The sequence below is a fragment of the Anopheles coluzzii genome, chromosome 2 (assembly GCF_943734685.1).
Source record: "Anopheles coluzzii chromosome 2, AcolN3, whole genome shotgun sequence".
Taxonomy (NCBI): domain Eukaryota; kingdom Metazoa; phylum Arthropoda; class Insecta; order Diptera; family Culicidae; genus Anopheles; species Anopheles coluzzii.
The window spans coordinates 17,900,077-17,921,508 of NC_064670.1; the positions used below are offsets into that span (position 1 = coordinate 17,900,077).

The 21,432-nt window shown below is 48.0% G+C and overlaps 1 protein-coding gene across 4 annotated transcripts in view; it reads right to left on the bottom strand.

The window, feature by feature from the left end:
- Positions 1-5,635: 5,635 nt before the first annotated feature.
- Positions 5,636-21,432, bottom strand: part of LOC120949475 (adenylyl cyclase 78C) — a 35,893-nt gene continuing 20,096 nt past the window's right edge. For 3 of the 4 annotated variants that reach the window (XM_040366794.2, XM_040366793.2, XM_040366795.2), the window contains exons 2-12: positions 15,848-16,289; positions 13,487-13,905; positions 12,960-13,286; positions 12,098-12,290; positions 10,520-10,746; positions 10,269-10,430; positions 8,176-10,188; positions 7,809-8,105; positions 7,510-7,735; positions 6,244-6,389; positions 5,636-6,155 (exon numbers count right to left, since the gene is read on the bottom strand). In XM_040366794.2, the coding sequence (XP_040222728.2) occupies positions 6,033-6,155; positions 6,244-6,389; positions 7,510-7,735; positions 7,809-8,105; positions 8,176-10,188; positions 10,269-10,430; positions 10,520-10,746; positions 12,098-12,290; positions 12,960-13,286; positions 13,487-13,905; positions 15,848-16,229 (4,515 nt within the window). In that variant the 5' untranslated portion in view covers positions 16,230-16,289 and the 3' untranslated portion in view covers positions 5,636-6,032. Of the gene's footprint in view, positions 6,156-6,243; positions 6,390-6,925; positions 6,990-7,509; positions 7,736-7,808; positions 8,106-8,175; positions 10,189-10,268; positions 10,431-10,519; positions 10,747-12,097; positions 12,291-12,959; positions 13,287-13,486; positions 13,906-15,847; positions 16,290-21,432 lie in introns of all 4 variants that reach the window. The other variant, XR_005751040.2, reaches the window with a different exon arrangement.

Genomic DNA, 21,432 nt, shown 5'->3' on the forward strand with positions numbered 1-21,432 from the left:
AAATCGAGAACCCCAACCCATTGCCTTTGGACTGGGAAGGGGAGAAGATGGTGGTTGTTTTAGTAACGTAAAAAACCAAACACAAACCCTTACACGGGGGAAAAAGCAACGGACCCCGCTAAGCGAGGCAAACGGCGGGGGTAGGGTAAAAGCTGTAAAACCAACTGATATACAGAGCAAATAGCGGGAGCAGCCGTGAAAAGAAATGAAAAAAAAGCCAAACAACATCCCCTGCCAGCTGTCGTCACGGGCTTTTGTCCCTTAAGGCTAACGCAACACAGCGGAAGGTGAAGAACAGGCTGGCGCAGACACCCGAGCCAAAGGTAAGGCAAACAGGACCAACTGTCCTTTTTGGTCCTAGGGACAGGGTGTGCGACGTGCAAGAGCCACTCAGGCCGGCATAACTCTCGATCGATCGATCGATCGATCGATCAGATTATTGATCGTTTGGGTCGAAAAGGGAAACCACGAGGTGTGTGTGTGTGTGTGTGTGTGTGTGTGTGTGTGTGTGTGTGTGTGTGTGTGTGTGTGTGTGTGTGTGTGTGTGTGTGTGTGTGTGTGTGTGTGTGTGTGTGTGTGTGTGTGTGTGTGTGTGTGTGTGTGTGTGTGTGTGTGTGTGTGTGTGTGTGTGTGTGTGTGTGTGTGTGTGTGTGTGTGTGTGTGTGTGTGTGTGTGTGTGTGTGTGTGTGTGTGTGTGTGTGTGTGTGTGTGTGTGTGTGTGTGTGTGTGTGTGTGTGTGTGTGTGTGTGTGTGTGTGTGTGTGTGTGTGTGTCAGCATGCAGTTTATCGCAACGGGCGCAACAAACAACTGCACACATTCCATGCAGCTGCGCCTTTTCGACTCGTTGCGAGCAGCAAACCCTCTACCCTCCGGTGGGTGAAATCCTACTTTCTTCTTGCACTCGGTCTGACCAACAAATGTTTCCGTTTTCCCGTGCGTGCGTGCGTGCGTGCACAAGTGCATCTTCAAGCGAAATCGTGAAATTCATTCGATGTTTTGGAAGTTGGGAAACAAACGGCAACAACAAAATGAGGAATAAAACAACGATACAACCAGTAAAGCTTTCGATTGGCGGTTGCAGCAGCAGCAGCGGTAAGGCAAATGAAGCAATCAATGCACTTACCACCATTACCTCCCTTTTCGCTCAGGTATGCGCATCGTTTTAGGCAAGCAAAGCGCTGTCATTGAACGTAACACATTTTTCGCAAAACAATTGCCCGCCGATCGTGAAGGTGGCAAGAAGGTATGCGACGAGGGCATTGAATCGATGAAGGCCTCGTCTTCTTTCACCCCCCACAGGCTGGTGAAGATGCGCTAGCAGGGGCGTGCTGGCTGGCTGGATGGAAAATGATGGACAAACGGCCAAGCAGTGTGTTGCAAATCAGCGAAGCTAAGGCAGTCGGGTGCGACAGGGTGGTCAAGGTTGTGCTGGTTGGGCCACTGGTTGGGCCCTGGTTGATGTAATTGATGAAACGGTGTGCCATTGGTGGCCATTGTGTTGGGGTTTTTTAAGCGGTCTGTAATGATCTAATGCGGTAAAGATTGTCAAATTTTGGAAGGGAAGGAGCTATCAGGCGGTGTCGTTCCAGTGACCTCCTGCCGACTGTAATGAGCCTGCTCGAACCGATTGCCCCGGCTGCTGCGATTGGGTTTTCCAATAAGCTAGCTTTGGATAGGAACGGCGGGATGGCACGCACGAAGTATGCCATGAAATCTTATTGGAAACTTTATGAGAAAATGGCAAAAATGTAATAGAATGTTATTGAATTATTAAATGAATGGCAAGTATTTAATAATTATGTTGCAAAATCTCTCTCTTTTTTTTTCAAAAACCTCACATCCCTCTTCGAACAGGTGTTGTTGGTGTGCAGAATCGCATTCGCAAATCACAAAACGCTACCACAAATCCCCATTGACCTGCGCCGTTCAAAACCATCTGCGCGCTATCAGGTTTCACCCGGGCCCCTGGGCCGTCACTTTACATCCTTTCGCACGCGTTGTTTGCAAAGAAGTTTTGTGAAAAAGAGAGAGAGAGAGAGAGAGCAAAAGAAGGGCTTAAATAGAGTGAAACACACACACAAAAAGCCGACCGGCAGAAGCAGGAAATAGAATTGCAAGGGCTTCGGGCGAACGACCACATGCTGCTGGTGCTGCGCGAACGAACTACACGTCGTCAGCTGCTGCCCCCCCCCCCCCCACCCGTTATCGAGCTGCACTGGAGCTGCGGGCATCCGCATCCGGAATGGCAAAACGATTCTTGAAACCAATTGTTTTTTTTTGTTTTCTTCACTGTGTTCACTCTCTATCTCTATTTCTCTACACAAACAGTTGCATTCTGCATTCTGTTACCATCCGCGCTGCCGGGGTAAAAATGGTGACGAAATCAAGGCCAAGACACGGCGGTGTCCCTTGGCGACTTGGATGACAAAATGTTGCACGGAGCGCAAAAAATACCGAACCAAACAAAAACTCCCCAATCGCAAAGAGGGTATGGAAAGTCCGGAAGTCACGAAAGCGAGGCATTCCACTTTGTACTGCTGGCGCTACTTCCGGCTGCTGGCGGGCTTCCGATCGGAATACGGACGGAATTTGTATTGACTGTGCTGTTCGGGGTGCTGACGGCGTGCCGTATTCTCACTGCCCTACTTCCGGCCACTGTATGGGGCACGTGCGTTTGCTATCGAACTGCAATGGGGCATAGGTAATAACCGGGCACCCGCCCGGCGTGAAGCGTTTTGTTGTAAACCCCTTCTTTTTTGTGTGTTGCTGCTGTTTTGTTACGTTGACAGCGGTGTTCTATTTACCCAACTGCATCGGACCAGAATGACCCGAAAGTGAGGGGCAGTGGTGTGCTGTTTAAAAAAAAAACGAACCGGATAATGGTAAGTTACAAGGGCTGTAATTATTTATACTGCTTGTTAGCTTTACACCAAACCAAACACCGTTTCCGGCACGGTTTCGTACACTTTAACGCCGCTCGAAACCGTACGCAACGGTCAAGGGGTCCGAATGCTGTTGGCGACAATTTTGCGACATCTATTTACAATTCTCGCCAACCAATCTCGCCAGACCGATCGAAAGTGTGGCCAATGCGTGCGCTAACCGTCACCACCACCACCACCGTCATACCACAATAGGCTGCCATTCAGCGGGGGGGAGGGGAGGTGTGTCTGGTCTTTTTCTGCGGTCGATGATCGACGATGGCCGTTGCGTGAAGAATGCAGCGCGCTATGGAATTTCCAGCATGTACCGCCACGACGGAAATGACACCATCAGCAACGTCATCGCTCCCGCTGCCGTCATCATCTATTCGGACGATGGGCCGGTGCTTCCGGTTGCCATCCATAGCTGAACCCTTTACTAGCCACGATCCACCACGATCGCGTTCAAGCACGGGAATGCCAAAGCGGAACTGCTTCTCTTATATGTTTTGTTTTAACTTGTATCAATAAGGAGGGGAATTTACGATACTGTGCTGTCTGCCCAAAACACGGATTAAGCTTAAAGTACGAGCTAAAACATGTGACTAACACAATGCCTGCATGATTCACTCGCTTCGCATGGAAAAGCAGGTCGCCGATCCCATCGCGTCACAGTGGTCAAATTAAAAGTGGCTGTTACGAAATTACGCGCGGGAATAGTCCGATCCCAAGGGGGTTCCATCGTTTCATTCCATTGCCGAGAACCGAGAATGTGCAGCATAAATGTGTCTACGCATCGGCGTTTATTAACGCCGCCGTGAAAGGCAAATCGATGCAAAGCGATCGATATTGCGTTCTGGGTGCTCGCGCGCGTTTTTAAAGCATCGATTTTGCACCCAATTTGGGATGTTTAAAAATAGAAAAGAGAAAATACCAGCAAAAAACGGGCCGACCACTGACTGTAAGTGATAGAACGCATGCTTAAGGTAATGCCGGTGGTTGGCGTGTTTCTGTGCGCCTCAGGCCAAAGAGAGCATAGGAAAGAATGATCGGTTGGGTGAATTGAATGTGAATCGATATGTGGAAAGGTCTGCTGAAAGATACGTTGCAGTGAAGTGTGATTCTAATGCTTATTAGATTTTTTCTAGTTTCGTTATTCTACGCATTGAGTATTTAAACTGGATCGAACGTATGACATGCTAAATTCATAAGGATTGCATACACAAAGTAAAGTACAACTGTACAGTTTCGTTTTAGTATGGTTAATCATATCAGTTATGTCCCAAACAACCAAATTAACTGAAAGTTAAATTATAAAACATTTAATGTAAATCCCAAAATCGGTTCATTTTCAGTAAATATCGCAGCGTGCAAGCGAGCATCGAGAAGTTGCATGCAAATGTTGCACACGGGTTATGTCTTGGTTAAATAGTTCATGTATAATCCGATAGAGGGCGCTACGTGCATAACGCAGTTAGACTAGTGATGGGCTCTCCGGAGTGCACCTAACCAGTTCCAACTATTGTTAGTTCGTTTCCGGCGACAACGGACCCACCAGTTCCTCCCGGAGTCGGAGTAGGAGTCGTGCAGAGTAGACTGGAGGCCGTCCAAGGTGGAATCTTCCACCGTCGGAGCCTGTCGAACCCATCAGGAGTCAGCTGGAAACGGGATTGATTGCGACTTTTGACAACCTCGATACCAAACGGCTTCGGACGGTTTCTACCGACTCCAACTCTGACTCCGGACGACTCCGATGCCAGGCAGTACGGCCGACTTATAAATATGCTAGTCAAACCTACTTGCCGGAGTCTAATCCAACATCATCGAGGCCAAATCGGAGTCGAATTTTTGTTCTTTAACTTCTTTACCCATGCCCTAAATTGGCGACCCAAAGAAATGAAAATTTTTATAAAAAAATGCGACTCTTCCATCGTTTTGAACAAAGTGAGTATAGGAACTAGATAGGCTCATAGGTTTGGCGGGAACGCCATATTGGACAAATGAATGACAGGAGGGGATTCGATTGTGATACGTAGTTTTTCACCCACACTACGACACATCAAACACAACAGCCATTGGAATTCACACGCATACATAAACAAAAGATCAAATCCCCTCCTGTCATTTTGTATTCTCTTTTCTACAGCACGGCTGTCAAATCGTTCGGGATAAGCCCACCTGTATATTACACCCACTTTGGATTCGAAATCAGATAAATGTATATTAACAAAAAAAAGGTCCGTTTAGTTTGCTTTGGTTGTACGGCAATTTATTCTTCAGTTCACAGTTTGTTAAACAAAACACAAACACGCACACCTTTGGACGGTGACATTAAGTACCACGGGTTGATTTGTTTTTTGTTTTGTTTTGCAGTTGCTGTGTTTCTCTCCATATTATATTTACTTACAGTAGAAGCTACAAATACTGAAAACCCCAAAACTACCTCCCCTTTTTGTGCCGTTAGTTTGTGGTTTGGCATTTGAATGGCGTCGTAAACAGTCCCAGTCGTCTTATATCCTACATGTCTTTTCCATTCTCAGCTACATCTCGTACAAACTGTCTTCAATACTATCAGTAGTGCATCGTTCCAAAAACAACATAAAGGAATCGCTACGAACGATTACATTAAAAACTAAGCGATCGTCACAGTGCCACACCACCACTGTCATCCGTACGAGAAGTTAACATCTAATTGCACAATACAGGACGTGTCTGTGTGTGTTTGTGTGTTTTGCTTAATTTGTTTTGTTATTTACGATGGACATTGACCTTAGTCCACAGTCTGTATGTCCTACACGATATGGCTTTGAACAGGTTGCGGCTAATCATACTACCTTTTTCTTCTACAATTGCTCTTCCCTGAATTGTGGACGCAAACACCAAACCTTTTTGTTTGTATCCGGCCACACCTGTCTCGTACATATCAGCTACCTAAACAGTCAGTTTGCTATTTATTCCGTTTAAAATACTTGGCTCCTCTTTATGGTTGACTAGAAAATTTGGCTGGAACGTCATACTCGATGACTCCATCCCGAAGCTGATGACGTTCAGGAGTAAAGAGGGGATGGAGATGGGGATGGAAGGGGCAGGAAAACGACTAGACCAAGCGCTCACAGGCCTGTCTGGTGGGATTTAGCTTCCTGGTGCAGCTGCCGAAACGATGGTATGTGTGGGCTGACACCAAAGTCTTCCGCTGGCAACGTCATGCCCGTCGGCGATGCCACGGTTGGATACTGGAATGGAGCGGAAGCCAAAGCGATACGCGACACTGGTCAGTGAAGTGATCCTAGACCCTGTAGTGCTGCAGCAACGACCACCTACCTTTTTCATGGTGTAGCTACGGCCACGGACACGCGTCGTGTTGCGGCGTACCGGATTGTTAGACGGGGCTCTCTGATTCAATCTCACTGAGCTGAATGTGCTTCCCCGTCGCCCGAACCGGGTTTTCGGCGATGGTGTTGCGGTTGCTGAGAATGCAGACAATGGAGAAGGATTAGATTGCGATGAGACAACAGAGAGGCAGAGTTGGTGCGGAACGGAGGTTGGTTTAGGTTTTAAATGTTATACGCGGGATTTATTTCACACACGGAACAATTCGATCGATCAATGAAGCTCGATCATTTTGGTGGTGAGGATATTCCAATTTCCGCAAGAGGAAGAAGAGTTACAGTACACACACACAGAGAAAATTACCAAACAACTTCAACACATACATGCGGCAGTATTACGGGTAACGATTAGTTGAGTGTCATTCGAAAAGATCACGGCCACTGAACAAAATGCATAAGGATTAGCCGGCTTTTGAACAGGTACCTTAGCTACTGAAAATTGATTGAGAGTCCAATGAGAGCTTTAGTAGGGCTACTACGCATTACAGGAACCACGTGGGAAATGTGAGTACATAACCAATGGTGTAGTGAATTAAGGGAACGACCAATACAAGGAGGTTCCAACGGATTATTGATATCAGTTAAAGGGCTTGCGGCAGTAGCAAATTACGTACGGTGGGAGTAAACGCATCTTATTGACGGTCAAGTTTTTCGCTCGACTCCAGCCACACTTTTCAGCTGCAACATGTGGCACATAGATAGACATAGACATAGACATATAATCAGAGAAATATAGATAGAGAGAGAGAGAGAGAGACACACACACACACAGAGTAAAGATGATATCGAACAACGGCAACCACGTGCGATCGCGATCGCGATCGTGTGTGTGTGTAGGTACGGCGCGTAAGAAAGTTATTACCAACAACAATGCGTACACAGGTACACGGTAGAGTAAATGAAGAGAACGAGAAAGAGAAAACAGTGAATATAATGATATAGTTTAGAATAACACAATGTAGACAGTAGATAGTAGGCAGATGTGAAAGTGATATAGAACGGACGGCAACTATTCTACACCAGGGAGAGATCGGGGAGAGTGTGTTGGATAGTTGTGAGACAGTGGACTAACACACGATAGTCCTGAAGATCACCGATGTACTTGAGAAAGTCTGCCTGACCATATGGATGACAGTGATGATGATCACATGTTTTGATGCCGGTAGTAGGGCACACTTGGACATCTGCAGAAACTTACGTGTCGTGTTGATGTTACTCCGTTTGGAGGCTTGCATCATGCCGAATACGACCGCCGCCAGCGAACTGTGCTGAGAGGTTTGCCTCTGCAGCGATGGGGTCTGTGCCTGCGGAACACCGGCCGGTACCAGGGCCGGTGAGGTTAATTGACTGGCCGATATGTTCTTGCCCAGCACCCAGTAGGTTAGCATCAGTCCCTTGCCCTTTACGTTCACTTCACCACGTTGCTGCGGGAAAGGTAACACAAGAAGTGCATCAGTTAACGCATTGCTTGCAAAGGATCGTTATCGCTCCACTTACCACACAGGTGTAACCCTTCGTTTGCAGCAGTGCTGCCGTATAATCCGGAACTTGCACCTTCCAGTTTTCACCGGTCGAGTCCATCCGGGACGCGACGTTTACCGTGTTGCCCCAGATATCGTAGACGGGCTTGCGGGCACCGATCACACCACTGACGAGCGGCCCACTGCTAATGCCAACGCGCAGCTGAAACGTGTTAAATGCGTCCTTGTTTACCTCCTGCAGCTTCTGGCGCATGGCCAGCGCAAACTCGACCAGATCGCAGACGGCTTCCTCGTCGCGCTCATCGACGTGTGACTATTGCCAGAGAGTGTTAGTTTAATATCACAAAAAAAAAAACAGAAACACCCCATAAAAGCACACCTACCTTCTTGGTGGAGCACAGATTAGAGGCGGCCATATAGGTCGCACCGACGGTTTTAATCTTTTCCACCGTCTCGAACCGGGGCTCCTCGAGCAGCGAGTCAAAGTCCGATATGATCTCGTTCAGGATGCGTATGCACGCCTTCCCATTCTCAATGTCCTCCGAGTAAAAGTCCTTAAAGTTCGGTATCGAGGCAAACATCACCCCGCACAGCTCGTGCATCTTCGCGTACAGCTCGTCCGTGCGCTCCTCGGACAGGTAGTACGTGGCGACGTGATCGGGCAGGATGTTCTTAATCAGCAGATCGTTCAGATGGCGGTTCGATCTCATGTTCGACAGCTCCTTCTCCGCCTGCTCCTTCCAGATGAAGTCGAGCCGGGACGTAACCTCGACTAGGCGGGCGTGGTACGTGACCATCGTCAGGAAGACGCCGAGCAGGATCATCATCTGGGCGGCCAGCGGCATCCCGCTTGCCTGTATGTACTGCAGATCGTACGAATCGAACACCTTCTCGAACACGAGCAGTATGAGAAAGGAGTAGCACGCAACCATCGCGATCGCCATGAACGTTTTCACCAGATAGTACAGCTTCAGGGCCGTTGCGAGCGAGATCAGGCACAGCACCCAGGTGAACACCACGTACTCGGGATGCACGCAGGACGGATGCAGTATCGGTGGAGTGGACGTGGTTTCATCGTGGTCTAGCAGCTCATCCGTCACCAGCTCGGTAGTGTTCGCATCCGTCTCGCTCACTGTCCGATTGGTCAGCGCACCCAGCTCCAGCGCATCACCGACTGCACGGCGCAGCAACGTTATCGCCGTGCTGTTCACGTTCAACTGTCCGCCGGCCTGCCAGTAGTACGAGTAGCTCGGGCTGACCGTACTACGATCCGGAACCGCGTCCACCTCCTCCAGGTCGCACATCATCAGCCCCATCGAACTGGCGATCGACATGAGGATGATCGTGAGGCAGACAAATATCGTGCGCCTGCTACGATCGTGCACCAGCGTCGAGGAGCTTTGCTGCAGAAACTTGGGCAACCCAGAGAACTCCTCCGCCATCACCAGAATACAGCCGACCGTCAGCAGAAACGTGGTGATCGACAGGGCCACGATCAGGATGGTGCAACGCGGTATGATCACCGCCTGGCAGAGCACGATAAAGATCCACACCACGAACACGCACAGCATGTTCGACCGGAACATGTCCTCGCGCAGCTGACAGAAGGTGCCCTCCTGCGACGAGTCCTTAAACTTGAGCGTCCACGTGTACAGATACTCCTGCCGGATCTGCTTGTTCGAGTTGATCTGGATGCTCTGGTCGATCATCTCGTCCACCTCCTCGGTCGAGGTGAACACGTCCTCCCGGTCGGTGTGCTTCTTGTCGCGGAAGCTTTCCGCCGCATTCACGCCCCCGCCGCACTCGTTCAGATTCTTGAACGGTATCTCCGGTATCCAGTCCGTAGTCGTCTCGTCCTCGTGGATCGTCGACTTGCTGGTGCGCTTCGTGATATGATTGTTGTTGCTGCTGGTGGTGTTATTGTTATTGTTATTGTGGTTGTGCTGCACCACCGAGCCACCCGAGCACGTCGCCGTCGTGCCGGTCGTGTTCGTGCTGTTCGACGTAATGCTGGGCGTTTTCGAGTCCTTCCGGAACCGGGACTCCCCCGCCCGCATGGCCGCCGTCTCCTTTTCGAACTGCACCGTGCTTTGCCGATCCATCAGCCGTTTGCGCGGCCGCAGCGGTTCCGTGCGCTTGATGAGAAACGTTTTAATGTTCATCATCTTCAGATGGCTGTCCCGGCTGCCGCCATTGCCCGGTTCCACCTCGTACGTATCGTTCAGACACTTGAGCGTCGCCTCGGAGATGTGCACCCGGCCCGGCACGCCGCCCGATTCCATGTGGTTCGCAATCACCACATCGTTCGACCAGACGTCAAAGTGCCACTTCTTCTCGCCCAGCACGCCGCACATTACCGAGCCACTGTGGATGCCGATACGCATGTCCAACTCCACCTGCAGGGCGGGAGTCAAAACATACAAAACGTAAGATTAAGACCAGATTAAGGATGGTGTGCAAATCCTCAAACACTCACGTTCGTCTGACAACGGACGTCCTTGATGGCCTTGATCATGTGCAGACCGGTCTCGACGCTACACACCGCATGATCCGGGCGGCTTTTCCAGCTTTGACTGTCAAACATCGACACGCAGTAGTAGCAATCGCCGAGCAGTTTAATACGCAAACAGTGATTATCCTGGGCGGGGGGTATGGGAGACACACGAGAAGAAGACGCTTAGTTCACAACCCTGCCCTCATGCCTCATTCGCACATTCATTCGCTTACCTCTGCAATCTTGTCGAACCGTGCGAAGAGATCGTTCAGTATCTTGACCAGCTGCTGGGCGGACGTTTTGCTCGCCAGCTCGGTAAACCCCTTGATGTCCGCAAACAGTATGCTCACGTTGTCCATGTGGTAGATGTACAGCTTCTTGAACTGCGTGTCGACCTGGGCCTGTTCAGGCGATTTGTACATCTCCTTCCGGATGTCATTGTTGACGAACATTGGCAGAACTGTGCGTGTGGGAGAGAGAGAGAGGGAAGGGGAAACAGAGGATGATAATGAGGCACACCACACCCTACAGTAAAAGGTGTTTATTAAAACAGGAAGAAAAAAACCTCATCGTTTAATTATGACAGCATTCCCCACACTTTCATCGTTCATTTATGCAGTAAAGTTTGTTTTTGCCGAACGCTGCAGGGGGCAAACAACCCCCGCCTCGCATTGGATCGTTATGAGGAGAGTTACGTGAAAGTTTTTCATAAAAATTATCCAGTATTGTCATGCTAGTGAGACGACCGACTGTTAGAAGCGGCCAGGCACTAATGGTGGAAGGTACGAATAATTATGCAAATCGAGCGCTCATGGTGGCAGTCGTTAGTAAGTTAGTAAACTGTTCGCTTGCAGCAGTCGGAATGGCCAGCAGAAGTTTGGAATGGGTGTTCCCGTGAGAGTAACAGAGAGAGAGAGAGAGAGAGAGAGAGAGAGAGAGAGAGAGACCGAGCGAGAGGGCGAGAGAGCTAAGGGCGATGCAATTGAAGAACACAGTAGGGACGAATAGGGAAGACATTCAAACAGAAGTACGTGCGGAACTACTGGCAAATGTGCTCGGTGTGTATCGTTGCCCAGCGTGTCTTTATAGTCCTGTTTTTTTTACATACAAAAAGAAGTAAACAGTGCACGTTAAGGGTTTGAGCAATTAATTAAACGGGGAAAGCATTTTTCGTTGCCTCTCCTGATTCGCACGACCTAACGAACGCAATAGTGAACTCTGAACTCACTCGGAACAGATGATATACTTGTAAATCATGTAAGCATCACTTCAAGAGTACGCAAGAGCTCTTTCACGTCGACGTCGGTCATTGTGTGCCCGGACAGGAGCAACAACAACCACTAAAAACCCCTCCATACCTTCAGCGGACCCATTAATTGAATTACTATCGAAAACTTCCTCAACCAAAAACTCAACCCCGAAAGTAATTCGATTTCCGGGACTGACGGGATGCACTCTTCTCTGAACCGCGCGGGTTGAATGTTTATAGGTTCGTACGCAATGTGAAAGTGAAAAACCTGCACGTAAAACGAACGCACGGAAAAATAGGTTAAAAAGGCAAAAAAAACCCAAATCTTCTCCGAGGCTCAAAAAGCTTAAGTACCGAAACCCTACCAGTTCAAGAGATGTGTGGAGGGAACCGTAGGATCCTTTAAGGATCAATTTATGCTGCAAAAACCTCTGCTACTGTTTCGCGTGTACAAGCGTACTAGGTCGTACTAGTCCAGTAAATGTTGCTACGGAGATAACAAAGAGAAAGCTTACGGTGGTACGCCCCCCCCCCCTTATGCTCCCGTGACGTGGTTACTTACTGGAGTCGAGCAGCCGTTGCGTGCGCTGGTACTCCTTTTCCGATTCGCGCTTGTGCTCCATCGCTTTGTGCGTTTCGATGAAGGCTAACCGTTGGCCGCGGTCGGTCAGATATTTGGTGTACATGCCGGCAAAGTTGATGGCCAGGTAGAGCAACAGATTGGCAATCATCTGTCGAACGATGCAGCTCGGATCCTGTTGGATGGGGGTTTTCGGGTGAACCGAGTAAAATAGGGTAGCGGTTGAAGGGTTGATGGTTGAATAAGAGGTTTAAAGAGAAGGGTGTGTTTCGTTGAAAATACGGACCGATCAAATATTTGCTTATTTAAGCATTCACAATTCTGATTATCTATTTAAACATGAAATGAAAGTTGATTTATTACTAGTAGCATGGACTTTCAATGTACTATTTTACTGGTTTCAAATGTATTTCGTGGAGAATAGGAAAACAAGTTTATTTCGGGGACTTTTAAATGATAAACTAGTATTTCGATGGAAGAAATTATGATATTTAGGCCTTTTTCCTTTGTAAAACATAATTCTATAAATAAACGATTATCAAAATCCTTTAACGCGACCATAATTTTCAGCTGAAACACCTTTTAATTTGCTATATCCTTATCAGAGATAAGTAACATCGCATTCACACACGTAGAGCTTTGGGCGAAAATCCCTGCAACCCTGTTTGATGGGTGACTACTTTAGAGCTATTCAAACAAGCTTCGTGCTAAAATTTCCTTTTTCATTTCAAAGAAAATCAAACAGTTGTAACTCTTGGACCTTAACACCTAACAAGCTTATGTGCTTGGATGCGAGCGAGCGAGCGAGCGTTTTGGGCCCACGGGGATAACATTCATACCATACCTTGTCGTGCAGGAACTTGTTCAGCGATGTCACCACCAAATGGCATATGGCCGTCATCGAGCCGGCAATCATGCACCACTTCAGTGGGAGCGGCAGCATAGCGTACGGCACGAAGATAATGAACAGCACGTACCAGATCAAGTATTCGCGCTCGGCAAAGCCCAACCCTTCGCCGAGAAATCCCTGCAGATTCAGCAGCAGCCAGGTGCAGACGGCCGCCCAGTGCAGATAGTTGTTCGCGAACAGCCGCCAGCTGCCCAGCACGCAGATCAGAAAGTTCGAGATGATACAGCACACGGACCAGGTCACCTCGTGCGGCTTGATTGTCTGTGGTGCCGCCCGATGCCGTTCGCAAATGGAGGGAAAAAACAAAACGTAAGCAAATCAGCAAGTCGTGCATCGATGTCCGCCACGGATGCAAGGACCATCCGTTAGTCAGTCAGAGTCAGCCGGTCGGGTCGATGGTGGTGTTATCGTGTTATTTATTGAATCACTGATAACGCGATAAAGCTGCCCTCGCCACTTACCATGCCACTGTTGAAGCCGATCCAGACCGAGGCCAGCACTACCTTCAGCACCAGGTCGACCACGTTCACCAGGATCAGCGACTTTTGCCGCTGGCGGTGGGAATAGGTCAGATAGGACCGCTCGAGGGACGGCGCACGGAACGAGTTGGTCATGGATGGGCACAGGATGCCCTTGACCACGTTGCCCCGCTTGAACGCCGAGTAGGTGTTGTTCGTGTGGGGCTGGGTGTGGGATGCATTGCCGCCACTGCCGGCTGTCACCGCCCCCGGATCCCCCGGATGTGGTTGTTCTCCTCCGCCCGGCGGTGGCGGTGGTAATGGATCGCCACCCTGGCCACCCTCCTGGTAGTCCGGGCCGCACTGCTCGATCGTGAACGATGGCGACACTATCCCGTTCGGTTGTTGTTTTTCATTATTAGCTAGTTGGAGAAAGAGAAAAAGAGGGACAGAGCGAGAAAGAAAGGAAGAGAGTAGGAGAGGATATTGCAGTTTAATTTATGAACATAAAATTATGTTCATTGAACGTGAGAGGCTACTTTAGGGTCATTAAGCAATATGCAAAATTTCGTTATTGGTCATGGTTTCAATCAAGGATGGATCTAATCCTGAATCTGAGCTAAACCGTGGGTTCGATCTAGATGTTGGCTGTAACTTTGGTTCGATTTCAGAGTTTATAGCGTTATAAAGAGAGTTTGTTAATTTAATTTAATTTAATTGGTCTTTCCATGCCATCCCAGACGCTGGATCGAATTAAATCTCAACCACGCTGTTCCTAAGGCTTTCTGTTCTTCACCATTGTGTTATTAAAAGTCTTCCACATACACCTTGCTTCCAATAACTTCCTACTCTATGAACGAAACTTTCCAATCTGCTTAATAGCAAACGAATGTCCAACCGGCAAGGAAACGATTGGCCGGACCAGACCGTTCGACTTTTCCTTCACACAAGAAAAGTAATTTGTCTTCAGGACAGGCTTTTCCTGCCATTCATACCATCGGAACTATGTTTGTGCTTTATGTGTGTATGTGTGTGTTGTGTGTATATTATATACCTAGTTCCTTTGATTCTCGCATGTTTTGTTGTGCCTGTTAGTCGCTGTGTCATCGGCACCATTTCGGTTCCGTTCCTATGCACAGGACCTCACCATTCACTCTATGAGGCGTGAACATGTCTATCCTCCCCCTCCGTTTGCTAATACTATTCATGAGCGGCAACCGTCTTCGTCTTCGTCTGTAGCCGCGTCTAGCTTTTACTTTCGCCTGTGGCCAGTGCCGACCGGTGCCGGTGCCGAAGGACGACTGTTTGGCCGTGCTATTTTTAGCCCTTCACTCCGGTCTACCAGCACTGACGTGAGTGATGCGGATGCGAAAAATGCTCTAGCATGCCAAAAAGGACAAAGGAAACCACGGCTGAAAAGAAGAGCTGAAAGCGAGAAGCAACTAACAGAGGGAGGACACTGCCGACGAAACCATAAAGAACATCAATATGTTCTCGCCACCTGAGACGGCACACTACACTACACTGTGGCGCTTGTGGTGAGGTGAAGGAGCTTGTTACACATGGCTGCGGGAGAACAAATTATCGATTATTCAATTTGGCCGACCGTGGCCACTTCGCGAACGATTGACAAGAGGGCCCTGCCGTGCCGCTGCCAGCGGACACAGCGTACCGCAGGCGGATTGTGGTGCGGAGGAATGACTTTCCTTTTTTTTGCCGCTTCGCTATCCCTTGGCACAATAACATGGCTATACCGTCTTCCGAGGGGCGAATTTTATTAATAGGTTGGTTGGTCGTGTGGGGGTTATCTTCTCCCTCGAGCTTCGGTGCTCCACCGCGGGCTCGAGGGCTCATTCCTGCCCCGACACAGGATGTTGATACATAAAGACGTGCGTGCTCAGGAGCTTAGCGAAGCGAAAATTATCCTATCTAGTTAGATCCCCTTGCACAATGGCGTGTTTTGTGCTGCTGTGGGTTTGGTGGAAATTTACATCTCCCTGCCATGCCATGCTCGGGTGTGTGTGTGTGTGTGTGTGTGTGTGTGTGTGTGTGTGTGTGTGTGTGTGTGTGTGTGTGTGTGTGGGAGCTGTTTGTTCTTGCCCCGAGGGATTACGTGGCGAACGTTGGGCCGTTCTCGGAACGACTCGGACACGGAAAACGAACATCCACGGCGGTATCGATTCTGAGCTGTTAGTGCTGCTAGTTTATAGATCCATAAGAACACGTTGTTGTATCTTCTGGTTTTAACCCATCAGGCTCAGCTTGACCTACACATACACTAATTTTGAACTGGTTTCTTAGAACAATAGCACTGAGATAAGATTAGCCATTTCGAAAAGCTGGTGATTAGGTGGTAATACTCACCTATTTCTAGATTGTCACCGGGTTCATCTGGTGTGCGAACAGGATCATCACCCTTAGCCAGAGCAGCTCCATTCAGGTGTCGCTCACAGCCGGCAAGGGAAAGCGATCGCAAACGATCGCCTCTCTCACCGGGCGCTGGTTGAGCCTTTGAACGGTGATCGTTGGTGGTGGTGTCCGGGGTGTCATCCGGCGCTTGGGCACCGTCTCCTGGGATGCGCGGTAGCAGCGTGATATCAACCGCTCCGTTGCTGTCAGACTGTTCCAGATCCAAATCGATGGTGGCCGCCGGATTCACAATACCACCCTGAGGACCGTACGCGTCACGATCAAGCACGCCCGCCGCAATGTTACGGGCCGCATCCGGCGAAACCAGTAGCTCCATCTCGTTCCGAGCAGTTCCGAGTGAAGCGTGTGCGAGTCTTACGGCAAGTTATTTAAGCATCTGCTAGAGCGATAATAAAACACCAAAAAAAGGCATGAAAAAGCAGCAAAACATATATCCTTCAAACAGAGCGATCTTTTTAATAACAGTCTCGCATAAGCAAAGCGTTCTGCTGATTCTAATCCCCAGGGGAAACGCGATATGCTTGTGCTGAAGAAGCGCGTGGAAGATATTCTTGAGCCCTTTCCCTCACTCACTCCTGCAGCTCAAGCAGTAAGAAAACGTAAAACCACATCACCACAGATGAGTGGGCAACGGAACACAATAGGAATCGAAAATCAATACAATATCAATGCTCGGAGGACAACAGCAGCAAAAAACACGGCGACCGTTTTGGGAACAGCTTCAGGATTGCCTTTCACTATAATGACGATGCGGACGACGGATCGATTTATATGAATGCCGTCGAGCGTCCCGTGGTCTGGCGTTCTTTTAAAAGCAGTGTCTCTTTTCAGTGCCGGTTTTTTTTAAAGCGTCTTCCTTATTTCAAAGAACCGAAACGAATGACTACTAGTGCTTGTGTGTGTGTGTGCACGCGTCTTTGTGTTTTGTAGTGAATCGAATGCTTAATGATGAGTCGCCGTTGCCCCAAGCAGTAAAAGTTAGCCCCATGCATATTTGTATAAAGTTCTGCTTTTAATTGAGATTCGTGTGGAAATCTCATCATCCATCACAACTTTCTTGGAATAGTTTTTTTCCCATATGTTATGGTAATCAAGATCCTTTCTTATGTTTTCTCTTTTCTTCTTTTAGTAATATCGTTTGCATTTAAATTAAATATTAGATATTTTGCTGTTCATGTTTGTAGTATAGAGACATATATTATTACTGTATTGCTATATTAATATACTATCACATCTTATTTTATATACGGATACACACATATATTTTACACATACGTTTTTACGGTTTTGATAAGTTGTACAATATTATGTATTATATATTGGTAACCTGAAATAATTCGATATTACCTATCTTTCTTTAACACAACAGCCGCAGGGACCCAATCTATGTCTGCCTAGCCCTTCTTTATACACGTGTGACGTGGCCTATGCAGGGCGGAACCGTGGTACAGTCGTCAATTCGAACGACTCAAGAACATGTCCGTCATGGGTTCAAGTCTAGAATGGACCGTCCCCACGTACCATCCGTCTGTAGCAAGGATTGACTATATCCGACTGTGTGGTAATGAATTACTTCTCGATAGCCTGTATGGGCCAGCATGTCCAACTAGAACGTTACACCAAATAGAAGAAGAAGAAGGTGTATGCATAGTAAGATAACAGCCAACGAAGGACTGGTTGTGGAAGAGTCATCGTGCTTATCTTCTATCATGCCTGCTTAATATCCTTTCCACTAAACCATAACTTGTTCTTCTTATTTTGGCTCAACAACTGTTGTTGGTCAAGGCCTGCCAGTACCACTACTTGGGGGCTTGGCTTTCAGTGACTTATTGATCCCCCCATAGCAGGATAGTCAGTCCTACGTATGGCGGCACGGTCCATTTGGGGCTTGAGCCCATGACGAGCATGTTGTTAAGTCGTACGAGTAAGCAATGATTTTCTTTAATTTCTTTTCAACTTTTAAAATGGTGTTTTTTTCCATTGTGTAAAATAAAAATACCATGGAACTGCCATCTAGTGTCAACTGTTCCCAAGGGAGCAACACAACTCTCCCCTTCCTACTTCTCCCGCTGGCGAAACCGGATGTTAAGCATGTCCGGGGAAAAGAGAAAACAGCCCTTTTACAATGTATGTCATTCGGACGTATTCGCGTATTGGCCACTGTTCCTGCGGATCCTGCGGTTAGGTGAATGTGATTCGCTCACAACGATAAAGCTCGTTTGCCACGAACCGTAGCCGTGCACGGTACTTCCGTTCCGTTCTAAAGCGGAAATGTTTAGACAAGAAAAATCGTTATTTATACCGTTTTCCCTTCCCTTCGCGACAGGTTGGCTACGTACCATTTGCTGGACACCGTGCTGCAAGCTGTTACGACAGCTGAGTGAAGGATTTAATTCACCTTTCCTTTTTTTGTGGCTAGTTTTTATACACTCAACTAAAACGAAAGCTTTGTGCGGTACACCAAGATACACGGGCACATGGACAAAAAACAACGGCCAACGTCCCTTGTTTGGAGGGTTGGGGTTGATTTGGCTCACACAAAACTGGCTGAACAAAATGATGTGTGTTTCGTGTGCAATTCGTGCAAATGCTGCCCATTTGGGAGGGACATTTTCCTGTTGAATCGCATTCACTTTGCACTCGCTCGAACGAACGAACGAACGAACGAACGGTCCAGCCCTTTGACCCTTTGTTGCAGCAGTGGAGTCGCTGGAGCCGGACTAGCTCGCGATGACCGCCAATCCGCTTAGCGGCAAACGCAGGACAAAGCAACCATCCACAAACGCTACAGCTTTGTGCGATGTAGCGAACACATTGTAAAGTGGTATTGACACGGGGCGTGTATTTACCGACCACCACCGGGCGGGAAGGAAGCGGGCCGCTAGAGAGCGGAAATAATGAACCGCTCGCTCCTTCACAATCCCGGAAGCCATTAATGGAAGGAAAGTATGTTTTTCGGGTGATAGTTTTTCCTTTTTGCCATTTTTACGATGAATCCCCGCCGGATTGGATGGAAAGGCACAACTTGTATTGTGTGCAATTTTCTTGAAATCATCGCTATCCTCCTTAGCGGGTACATTGCCGGCGGATGCATTTCCGTCCTTCCGTCAGCTTGCCCCGAATCTGAATACGATCGATTTTGCGTTTTTTTTTTGGTGCGTTCTCGAAACGCTTTGGAATTGGTTTTCATTTTGCCGTTGTTGATTTTTTTGCTGCCAGAACTAGAATCAACACTTTGCTGCCGGCAAATCTGTGCAAACCCGCCCCATCCTGCTCCGCGAACCCGGTTGGGCTAAGGTTCCGCCAACTCCACAAACATTCCATTGACGCTGCAAATTTAGCTCGATAAATCTTTGCCGCCGAGGGGCGACAGTAAATGGATGCAGCTTTTCCCCCTTTTTCTCGTTTATTTTTTCTTCTTCTACGTTCCATTTGTGATGAATATTTCTTTTCAAAAAGCTGGCACAAGAAAACACAAACACAAACCTCTACGAAAGGGACGGGCCATCTTTTCGCACAGCTGCGTGTCGCGCTGCGTCGTCGGTTGCGAACATGCGGCAAGTGCTTCGCACGGGACGAAAAGGCGGCGCAGCCAAAAGCAATGGACCGTAAAGAGTTTGATGGAATAAATAGCCCGTCGCCCTGTTGCCCTCCAATGCAGCGGGGCAAATCGGGTGAAAGTTCTAAAACAAAAAAACCTCCCAAAACCCATCCGCATAACGAGTTTCCGACCCCGTCGCAGGAGGATCAAGGGCCTGTGGGGCACTGTTGTTTTCGGGTATCGGGGGTTTCGGTTCAACTCATTCATTTTCACTTTCTTGCGCAAAGGGTTCCCAGGGAGAGACGGACAGGGGGAAACACTCCATTGCGGCTTTTGAGTTTGGTTTTGCATAAAAGAAATCCAGCAAATCGTAAGTTTCCTGTTTTTGTTTTGCGGAGCGAAACGGCCGTATCCATTTCCCGATCGCGTCAATTGTGTCATTTTTTATGTAATATCAACATATTGTTTGCTGTTGTGACCTTTGTGACTGTGTAGAAAACATGAAACAGAACACTGAATGGGTGTGATAAAATGGTTGCTGTAACGCTGTAACCAGCAACCTTCACGCTCCTCGAACAAACCATTCGACTGATGGGTATCTTTATCAAACGGGCCTGCACAGGTAAGCTCCCATAAAGCTTTCTGCTCAATGTTCCATCAATTTTAAGAGCTTTCCGTTTGCAAAAAGCTAAATCCCTATTATAAATGAGTCTTTTATTGATTATTTTCACAGTCAGCGGATTCGGATTCGCCATGCCATGCTCGATTGTTGTCATCGTCCACTCGCGGGATCACTTCCTGTTCGCAGGGAGTTTGAGAGTTCCATTTGCTTGTTTATTTATTGCCCCAATCCTTCCGCTCGGGGGGGTGAAAATCATCCACAAGGGACCCATTTTTTCTCCACAAATACGCAACCGAATAAAAGAAACATTTGCCAAAGCTGCATTGATGTTAGTTTTCGCTGTGTTCCATGCTCCATTCACACAACAATGAAACGCACGCCAAAGTGGCGAGCCTAGTGGAAAAGAATTAAGCCACTACATGAGCGTGCAAGCAAGCGCAGTATTGAGGGCAGTAGTAATAAAGTGTCCATAAACTGGGATGAAAAATGCTACATCAAGAACAACATACACACAGACGCAAGCACGTATGCAGGGTCATTTTGGGTGATACACTACGAAGCGTATGCGCTGCGCGATGATTCACTTGGACTGGTTCCATCCATAACAAGACGGGTATAGAAATAGTAATGCTTCTATTCTTTTATTCGAAATAATCCCTTTTGGGGCATGGGTCCGGGTACAATGCCAAATCGTGTGCCAAGTGGGGTTAACAATCTTAAGCCAGCCAGCCAGCCAGCCAGCCCGACAACAGCGGCCAACGGACGTTACTGATGCTTTACTCTGTGTAAGCTTGTGATTGTGTTTTTGCCATTTATTTTCGCAAACAAAAAATGGAGTGCAGCAGGGATGATTTTAATGACGGTATGGCTCCATTTCAAGCGAGAGAGGCGTAAGTTGGCAGGTTAATGTGATAATTTTGGACCCATTTTGGGGAGTATGTGGTGTATGGGGGGTTGTATGCTAAAGTAGACCACTATTTTTTGGCATTATGACATATGTGGTCACAATGCGGGCTGAGGATATTTATTTTACCACGTAACCGGATTGGGAAAAGTGTCACGTCTTCTTACAGACCAGTTTTACCGTCCCGAAAATAAGTGAGCTTGATTTAACAAACACAAAGGGCGTAGGAAGATCGTTCCTCACGAGCGTTAGCCAGACAAAGTCGTTCGGGCATGGTTCAGCATTAGTTGAATTTCCCAGAAATGGGTGATTTTGGAAGGATCTCAAGTACTCTTCTAATGATGAAACCAATAATGCTTAACGATTTTACTTGGAGTTTTATGAAGCAGTCGTCAAGATTGGAGAGCTCTAAAGATCCTAAGGGCGAGCGCTAGACTGACTACAGTTGTCGT